The following is a 9,335-nucleotide window of genomic DNA, read 5'->3' as shown; positions in this document are numbered from 1 at the left end:
CCTGCTTCCGCCCCGCCGCCGCTGCCCGCCGCCGCTGCCCGCCCCCGCCCGCGCAGGAGGGAGGGCGCCGGAAGCCGCGCGCCGCGCGGAAGTGGCTCGTCCGCCGCAGCCGCCGCGCAGCTGTCATGGCGCCGGCGTCCCGTTCCCGCAGCCCGCCGGCCTGCAGCCCTGAGCGCCGCGGCCGTAGATCGCGCTCCCGGTCCCGCTCCCGCTCCCGTGAGCGCAACGGCCTGAAGCGCCCCAGCCACCGGCGGAGCCGCAGCTGGTCCCGCTCCCGCGAGCGCACCCCCGGCGGGCCGCGCTCCACCGCGCACCACGGCCACCACCATGGCAACCACCACAGCAAGGCCTGGCCCGACTACTACGAGAAAGAGAAGGAGGAGATCCTGCGGCAGAGGCGAGCGCCGGTTTTCTGTAGGGCCTCTCCTGGCGATGCCTCCATTCCGCTCGGAGGAACCGGCGGTGCCGGGGAGGGCAGGGTGCTGGGTTTGCGGCTCCCAGGGAGGGCGCGACCTGGCCAGTTTCTGTCCGGCCTTTTCACGGCCGCTGTGTTGTGGCGCTGTCCAGGACTTTGAACCCCTTTGGTCTTGCGACGGGCATCGCGGGAGGCGTTCCCCTCTGCTGTGCCTGGTGGCAAGGGCGGTGGGGTGGGTCGAGGTTTGACCGGGAGGATGCTGACACCCGTTGACCGCCAATCCTTCGTCGCGTGCAGAGGTTTGCTTCCACCTCCCAAGCCACTCGTTTTTTCTCCTTAGTGTAGCTGCTTTGACTGGACATGGTACAGATGTCAAAATGTGTGGCACGCTAAACGGTGTTTGTCCTTACAGGAGACTCAATGAGAGAGAGAGAATTGGAGAACTGGGGGCACCGGAAGTCTGGGGACTGTCACCAAAGGTTCCTGACCCTGAGTAAGGCATATTCTTTCTTCTTCTTGTCTGATTTTTATTATATTGATTGTTGTGTCAGTTAATTTACAGAAAACAGTCTTAGCCCTGTGCTAGTCCTTTTGTCACAAGTCATGTCACTTCATTTCTGAATCAAAATAACAAGATTATTAATGATGTCTCCCCAGATTAACTCGAGTTCTTTTTAGATAAGGTGCTCATGGCCTTGTAGTTCTGGAAGCATTTCCTCATGCTACAAGGTAGCTGTTTAATAGCTTATTACAAGTATTGACTCAAAATCTGCAGGCATGTGTTTCATGATGTGTGCCTTTGGTCTTGAATGCTACAAAATAGATTTTAAATTGCAAACTTTTATTGTTACTCAGTTCTGATGAGCATACACCGGTAGAAGATGAAGAGGCCAAATCTAAGAGTAGTTCTTCAGATTCCAGCTCAGAAGGTATTTTGTTTTGCTTACACCACTTATGTCAAATATGGGAAACTACTGAAGTCTAGGATCTGTTGTTGTGTGCAAGAGGTTCACTGGCTTTGACAGGTGGAAGTGAGTGTGGTGGGCTCCAGTTCATAGGGTTGCTTCAGGAAAATACCTGTGGTGCTTTGGTGATCTTTGTCTCTACTGTTAACTTTTTAAAACATTCAAGAGGAAAAAAAGAAAAAGAAGAAGAAAAGAAGGAAGAAAAAGCGGAAAGCATCCAAAAGAAAACGCAGAAAACATTCTGAGGACAGCGACAGCGAGTCAGAGTCTGAGCAGAACTCCAGTGGTAAGATGGTTGTGATTCATGTGTATGTACAAGAGCTCATGCTTCGTTACAGCAAATATTTTCTTTCTGATTATATATGTGCTTTCCTTTTTTCAGATGATGATAAAAAGAAAAGCAAGAAGAAGAAAAAGAAGAACAGAAAGTAAGTTTACAGTGAAGCAGCAATTCTAACTGCTTAATATTAGAGGGCAGCATTCATTGTTTTCTTAGCAGGTAGTGAGGAAGGCTGAGCGCTCAACATCTGGGCTATAAATGCTGTTGAATAATGCTAAATTGATGGATTTTCTTTAAACCTACTGAAGGATACAGCAGAGAGACCTTGCTGCAAACACAGGGAGCCACTTTCTAAGGCTCTGTGAAAGGCATAGATTGTATATATTGTCTGGTTTGCTGTAACACATTTTCTATGGCAGAACAACAGTGTGTCTGCAGACAGACAGTCTTCCCATAGGTGCCTTGAAAAACTAATGGTGTGAGAATGATCCCAAGCACTTCCTTTCATCTTACATTTTGGTAGACAGCATGTTTGTATCTGAATTTTTTTACAGGAAGAAGTCTAAGAAAAAGAAAACTAAGAAGAGTAGGAAGGAATCCAGTGATTCAAGTAGTGAGGATTCTGATGATGAAACGTTTCAAGGGGAAGATCTTTGGATTGAGAGATCAAGTAGGTTCATCTGACTTTAAACTTGGATTGAAACTTCTTGCTGTTCTTTCTGTGAATTCTTTAAGTGTTGCTGATCTGTGTAACTGTTCTGATAACTGAGAACAATGGGCACAAGATTAATCTGCCTTATTATTTGGCTGTTGCAGAAAATACAGAAGCTGATAGCTTGATTGGACCAGAAGCTCCCAAAACCCATGCATCTCAGGATGATAGGCCTTTGAAGTGAGTAGCCAGCTCTAATGGTACTTTGATCAAATCAAGTAAATAAAGCCTGAAGGGCTGTTACGACAATATGTTATTTATCAGAAAGAAACGCCGTGCTGAAAACTCCCAGGCAGAAGTGGTTGTGGTGCTAACCTTTACTGTGGCCTGAATTCAGGTAGAAAAGACTGGTTTATGCTTTTTAGCCTTGATCCTAGAAAGTCACTTGTAAGAGGCCTTTACTCTAATGCTCTGCCACATTGTGACTTTGTTGTGTCTTCATTACTGTCCCACCAGAATGGATCCAGCCAGCAATTTTAAGATGTTGCTTGTGTTAGCCATAAGGAAAAAACAGAGCAATAGGTGGGAAAGAATAAGAAAGTGCTTAAAAATGCAGCTTTAGCAAGCAGTGAACAGTGAAGCTGGGTGTTTAGCTCAGGCTCACTTTCAGACTGATCAAAATCACCACTTCTGTTTTTTAAGCTACGGACATGCCCTCTTGCCTGGTGAAGGTGCAGCAATGGCAGAGTATGTAAAAGCAGGAAAACGAATACCCCGGAGAGGTGAAATTGGCCTGACCAGTGAAGAGATTGCATCGTTTGAGAGCTCTGGTTATGTCATGAGTGGCAGCAGGTATGGTTTTGGTGGTGGTAATGGTTCAGTTAAAATTTCAAGAGCTGCTTTGTTTGTTGGTGGGTTGGAGGCCTGCTTCCGAGCTCTAGCTGAAAGCATAGAAGAGAAGGTGCTCTGTGTGCTTACAGTAATCTGCTTTAAGCTCCCTGTTGCTGTAGATAGATGGTGGAGTTTTCAAGGACACTTTCTCCTCAAGGAAATTCTTCCCATGGAATATGCTTCTGATGTCCTTGTATTTCAAAAGAGGAGATGCGTGTGTCAGGCGCCTCAGAACTGGTGTGTTGGGGTAGTGATGATGTACTGGCTCTTCAGTAGAAGACAAAATGGGGGAGGTCGGCTTACACTTTTTTTCTCAGAGTCCAACAGGAATTTCTCTTAAATTTTGCTGAGCCAGCAGCTGACACCCAGGGGGTAAGTAGGCATTCTGGCTGACTGTCTGAAAGCAGACACCTCCAGAAGTCAGTTTCCTGCCCTGTCACGCTGCTTCTTGGGAAGGTTTGTGTGCATTTGGGTTCTATAGTGCAGTGATCTTTAGTTATAAGCCCCTGAAACCATTCAGTGCAGTACGTGGATGGGAGCCATGACAGAGTGTTACATGCCTCTGCCTGTGCTGATGTACACAATGTTTCCACAGACATCGCCGGATGGAAGCTGTGCGTCTGCGTAAAGAGAACCAGATCTACAGTGCAGATGAAAAGAGAGCCCTGGCATCCTTCAACCAGGAGGAGAGGAGAAAACGAGAGAATAAAATCCTTGCAAGCTTTAGAGAGATGGTCTACAGAAAGACTAAGGGCAAAGAGGAAAAATAACTATTTGAACTGTATGCCATAGCTCCTACGAAGCTGCAGCTGGCTTGCTCCAGTTGTGATCGGAGAAAAGCTTCAAGTGCTGCAGGGCCTTTCATCCATCAGGGCCAAGCTTCAGAAGTGGATTACTTGTATCAAGGAACCAGTTACTTTCGTCAGATTGTCTTGGACGATTTGTTCACCTTCTGCAAGGAATCCCTGTAAACTGAAAGGCTACATGGCAGGGAAGGCAAGCCGGAAAGATCAGAGGTGGCAATGTTGTTCTGCACTTGCTTTGAATCAGACAAACCCGAGGATGCCACGGGAGGGCTTCATTACCTGGTGCTGCCATGTGTGGTTTTCCATTTCTTGTCGTTAATGAGAGTAGAGTGGCCATCACAAGCAAGCTGCTAGTAACAGCCAAAACACAGGAGCTCCTGAGTTCCCGTGTAAGATCTAAGACTGTCCGCTCAGATATTTTTTGGTAAGTCTTTTAGATGTATTTTTTTTTCTCAAAACAGTTGAGTTTGGCTTGTGGTTCAAACTAGGCTTGTAAATAGAAAGGGTTTTGTAGCTTACTACGGATGGGCTTCAGTTATTTTAAAGCAAGCAGATTGCAATCAGGGTATGAAGTTGCAATAATAGTAATAGGAGGGTCTGATCTTCAGTCCACCAAAGCCCATGGTGAAGAGCTAAGCTGCTTGCTTCTTTTTCTCCTATGTTATACATAGGTATCAGAGCAGTGGGGTGTAGTGATTGGGACCCCTGGATGTGCACAGGTGGTAACAAGGATGTATCTTTTGATTTGTTTGAAATTTTTTGTTAATATTCTAGATTAAAACCTTATTTTAACTCCTGTGGCATTTTAATTTGGTCTGTTTCAGTAGTATTACATGAGTTTCTTTAAACTCTGTATTGGGGGGCCTACTGCAGATAGTGCTTCTGTGGTGGTGATCTTTGATTCAGCTCTGTATTTCCAGACTCTCCCTTGCCCTTTTTCTCAAATGGTTTTAAAAACAAAGTAGTTTTTTGTTGTTAGTTTTTGCCCCCTATGTCTCTGTGTTGTAGTTTTGGCAGCAGAGATGTCTTGTATGTTTGTATAAAGAGAATTAAAGTCTATGACCTTTACTCTGGAGTTCTGCAGACCTGGTGTTTGCAAACAGCAAGTCCAGCTCAGCTGCCTCTTCCTGCTTACATTCTGGTATCTGGCTCTGTCCTGCTGTACCCACCCATACCTGAAAGGGTCAGGCATAATTAACTTTGCATAGATTTAATGTTGTTTATGTATCCACAAAGTAGAAATGCTGACAGGGAAGAGCCACTCTTCTTCACTGTGTTCATTAGAATTTAAGTGTTTCCATGAGGATTGTTTTATTTTCAATGATGTCCTTAAGCCACTTTTCTCTAAACCGACACTGGTCTGGCCTGGAGGATGGAGGACAAAGAGGGGAAATGTTAAGAATGATATTGCATCCAAGTTTGGCCAGCTTAGAGCTGGCCTTTATTCACAAGACAAGCCTATCTGCTGAGAAAAGAACAGACCTAGACCTGTGTAAGCCCAGGACAAATTTGTTACAGAGGGGGCAGATGCTTATAGGTTGGCTGTTGACGCTTGTGGTGAAGATAACAATACACCAGGTTTTACGTAGGAAGGTTTTGACAGCTTCCTCCCATCTCTCTGCACTTACTGCAACTGTATGTACATCAAGCAGCTTGTCTGTTTTTGCATGAAAAAGCTTGCTAGAACCTCCTGACCTGTGTCAGAACACTCACCTGTGAATCAGCTTGCTGGCCTCCAGAGTGAAGAATACCTCCACAGGCGAGGTCTTGCAAGGAGGAGAGACAAGGCAGAGGTCACATAAAGGACTTCAAACAGCAGACTTATAATTAGGTGAGAGCAACTATCTACTGCTTCAAAAGTAACCTGGGTATTTGTACAGTATTTCTGATACGGATTTAGAACAGTTTTGGTTTAAAGCCTCTCTGAGTATTCAATTGTGAAGGCAAAAACTCTTCTGTTGCAGTTTTAAGCTTGTGGTTAAGAGCTGTTGTGCTGGGTTTGGCTGTAGTAGAGTTAAGTTTCTTTATAGTAGCTGGTATGGGGCTATGGTTTGGATTTGTGCTAGAAACAGTGGTGATAACACAGGGTTGATGAGTGGTGCTTACAGACTCAAGGCCATTTCTGCTCCTCACACCACGCCACCAGCAAGTAGGCTGGGGGTGCACAAGCAGCTGGGAGGAGACACAGCTTGGCTAGCTGACCCCAAGTGGCCAAAGGGCTGTCTCAGACCATATGACATCATGCTCAGCAGTAAAATTAGGGGGGAAGGTTGGTGGGGTGGAGGTGTTGCACAGGGACTGTCTGCACACTGGTTGATGGTGAGAATTGTTTTCATGTGTCACTTGTCTTTCATTGGGTTTATTTTTCTATCTCCTGGTTACTTTTTTTTCTTACTGTCCTGGGTTAACATAGCCCACTCTCACAAATCACTCTCTTCCACACAGACGGGAGAGAAAGTGACACAAAAAACCTTTTGGGTTGAGATAAGGAGTTTAAATGTAAATGAGATCCCACAATGCACAATTATCTTGGCCTATCTGCAGAAGCAGCAGCAGAAGCCAGCAGTAACACGGTTCCCCCCACCCAAGCACCCCAAAGTCAGCCCAGTGCAAAAGACTAACCCCAAACCCAGCAACCAGAACAGGAAGCTTCTTGTGTTACAGTCTGAACTTCAAGCCCCATGACACTTTGCTCCAGCCAGCAGTTTCATTTTGAAGCTGGCATGAAGGCAGCATGCTATTGAACATCAGCAGCAGATTCAACTCAATCCATGACACATTTTGTTGTTATTTAAAAAACTAAACTATTAAACTGGGATTATTTCAACCCACAAGTTTTCTCACTTTTACACTTCCAATTCTCTCCCCCATTGCATAGGAGTAGGAGGAGCGGTGAGGGAGCAGCTGTATGGTGCTTGGCAATCCACAGATGTTGCGGTTGGTTTACTTGTGGATGCATAGTAAGTAGAAAAGCTGAGGTTCAGTATGGCTAAGCATAGGTTCCAGAGGTAAAAAAGTCTACTCAGTGCCACTTACTTCTTTTTTTCTCTTGAGCTGAAACTTATTATTGTACAGGTGACAAACTTGAGGCCAGTCTGGAAGGTGGTTCTCAGACAGCACGAAGAGCCAGTCTCCCTCTACTGGGCCCTCATTCCATAACTCACCCCCACTCAGCCCTAACTACAGCTGCCCAGAGCAATTGCTGTTGCTTGGAAAGGGAAGATTGTGAGCAGAAGAGCAGATGTGGGATCCTGCCAGATTCTCAGTTTGTCAGATTTCTGCCAGTTTCGACAATCTGGGAACTAAACCAGCCTTGGGCTCTGTGCTCTGCTCCCCTTGGCTACTGACTGCTAATTTCCATCACTCTGCATTTAAGTCTCTTCCCCCAGTTTCTCTGGCAACACTCCAGCCTGGCTTTCTCATGAGAGCTGCTGGCTACTGGCTGGTCTCTCCACTGCCCTGGCATTTCTCTGCCTCAGGAACCCCCCCTGTACTCTTTTTCCTTAAAGGACTGGTGCCGTTTCTGAGTACTTACCGCAGGTTTGATTTTGGAGATCTCTATCACAAAGTAGACATTTGCTGTTGCTCGGGGGATAGGTTTTCGGCGTGTTGGCACACTCCAGCAAACTCTGTAGTGGTATCTCTTGCTGTCCTTCAGGTCTTCTTCCTGGAGAAATTCTGACCAGTGAAGCCAGCTTTCGTGAATCTCCCACGTCTGCTGAACAAACACATGCCGCTAAGATTCCTTCTGTCTAACAGAGGTGATTTGAGGGAGATGCTAATGAGAAAATGGGGTGCTTTCCTTTAATTTTTCACACTCCTCAACAGTGAGAGGTTGTGACCTTCCTGAGTGGATGGAATTGTCACTCACAGAAATGACTTCTTCAATCTGCTGCAGTCCTCTCTCTACTGTAAAGTTGTTGCCTGTGTTCTGCTGGACATTTTTTATGGCGTGCTTGGTTTCTAAGAGATAAGAAATCCTGAGAAATTCATCTGGGAAGACTCTGACACATGTCAACAGAGAAAGCTTTTTACCTTTCTCTTTTTTCTCTGTCTCTGGAAGATGTTCCTCTGCACCACTTCTCTCGTTTTCTGTGAGAATGGCAGCTTTTCCCTCTCCTTCGTCCATTGTCTTCACCTTTAGAAAGAGAAACACACAAACACACTGAGAGAAAATTAGGCTCCAGAGCTGTAGGACCCATCTGAGAAACTTCAGACTAATCTAGAAAGGGGTTTGGAGACAGCCTGAAGAGCAGCAAACTAGTCCCCTCTATTGTTCCATAATCTGCCTCTGCTCAGCCCTGCATGCACCTACCCAGAAGGATTACTGTGGCTTCCAAGCCCAAGGTGTTTGGGCTTGCAGCACAGGTGGGTAGCAAAAGTCTGGTTCCAGACAGGGCTAGCTGGTCCCCAGGGAACTGTTTCTGGGCCCTGGCAGTGTCTCTGCCTGTCCTTTCCTCCCTGCGGGTATGAGACCTGCAGGGTGGCTTGCCCAGACGCAGTATCCAGCCTCCCAGGGACTGTTTGCTGTGTGTTGCCATGACTAGCTTGTTGCCAGGCAACAAGGGCACAGGGCTCCCAGCATCCCCATCGGCATTCCAGTCAGAGGAAGCCCTATGGATGGAGACCCTGGGAAAATTCCTCTCCAGCAGCCATAGTCTCCCAGAAAGGGCAGAAGGTAGGAGCAGGAAAGCAGATGTGGGATGCTGCCAGATTCTCATGTTTCTGCCAGTATCCACAATTTGGGAACTCAGTGCTCTGTCCAGCATAGATTTGATACCCCTTGTTATCTGGATTACAGCAAACCCTGCCTGAAGCAGCTCATTTGCTTTCCATCTGACTGTGTAATTTGGGAGAGGTGCTGAAGGTCAATGTGACCTCCAGAAGTCTGCGTCCTCCTCTGTTGCCTGTCCTGACCTCCATGTCTTTCCCCTCTCTTATTTCTTACCCTCCTGATTTTCTTTTCATGCTAGTTCTGTCTCTCCAGCCAGTGCTTTAGCTGACTAGCTGGTGACAAGTGCTTTGGGCCAGTATTTGATTGATTCCTAAGTCCTTTTCAGCCCATCAGAAAATGGGGACTTGGACAAGCTTGTCAGGAGCCAAATCCAAGGCTGACCACATCTAGCTGGACAGCTTCCTTTAACCACACTTTCTCAGAGCCTGGACACAGACTGCTACAGAGAAGTGTCAGGTGTATCTGTCCTGCCTGGTGACACAGGCTATGAGTTACAGCTCAGAACTGCTGATGGACCATCAGAAACACTTTGTCCCAACCCAGCTTATTCAGAGCAATTCAGCAGTCAGAACTTGCTGTTACTGCTGTTGG

At 46.6% G+C, this 9,335-nt stretch overlaps 1 protein-coding gene and 1 long non-coding RNA gene across 2 annotated transcripts; one reads left to right on the top strand and one right to left on the bottom strand.

Annotated features, from left to right (window-relative positions):
* Positions 1 to 81: 81 nt before the first annotated feature.
* Positions 82 to 4,091, top strand: NKAP (NFKB activating protein). Its single transcript, XM_054169372.1, has 9 exons — positions 82 to 397; positions 828 to 908; positions 1,271 to 1,344; positions 1,547 to 1,666; positions 1,763 to 1,808; positions 2,215 to 2,330; positions 2,477 to 2,552; positions 3,015 to 3,164; positions 3,799 to 4,091. Exons 1-9 carry the CDS (start codon positions 126 to 128, stop codon positions 3,971 to 3,973), a joined length of 1,110 nt encoding a protein of 369 aa, XP_054025347.1. The 5' UTR covers positions 82 to 125; the 3' UTR covers positions 3,974 to 4,091.
* A 1,045-nt stretch (positions 4,092 to 5,136) lies between these two features.
* On the bottom strand, positions 5,137 to 7,718 carry LOC128898105 (uncharacterized). Its single transcript, XR_008462709.1, has 3 exons — positions 7,545 to 7,718; positions 5,723 to 5,775; positions 5,137 to 5,374 (listed from the first exon to the last, which is right to left on the bottom strand). It is a non-coding gene; the product is annotated as an uncharacterized LOC128898105 (long non-coding RNA).
* Between the last annotated feature and the right edge of the window lie 1,617 nt (positions 7,719 to 9,335).

Source organism: Dryobates pubescens, chromosome 18 (genome assembly GCF_014839835.1).
Source record: "Dryobates pubescens isolate bDryPub1 chromosome 18, bDryPub1.pri, whole genome shotgun sequence".
Taxonomy (NCBI): Eukaryota; Metazoa; Chordata; class Aves; order Piciformes; family Picidae; genus Dryobates; species Dryobates pubescens.
Note: the sequence above shows the minus strand (reverse complement) of the source record. Positions and strands in the feature narration are given on the sequence as shown.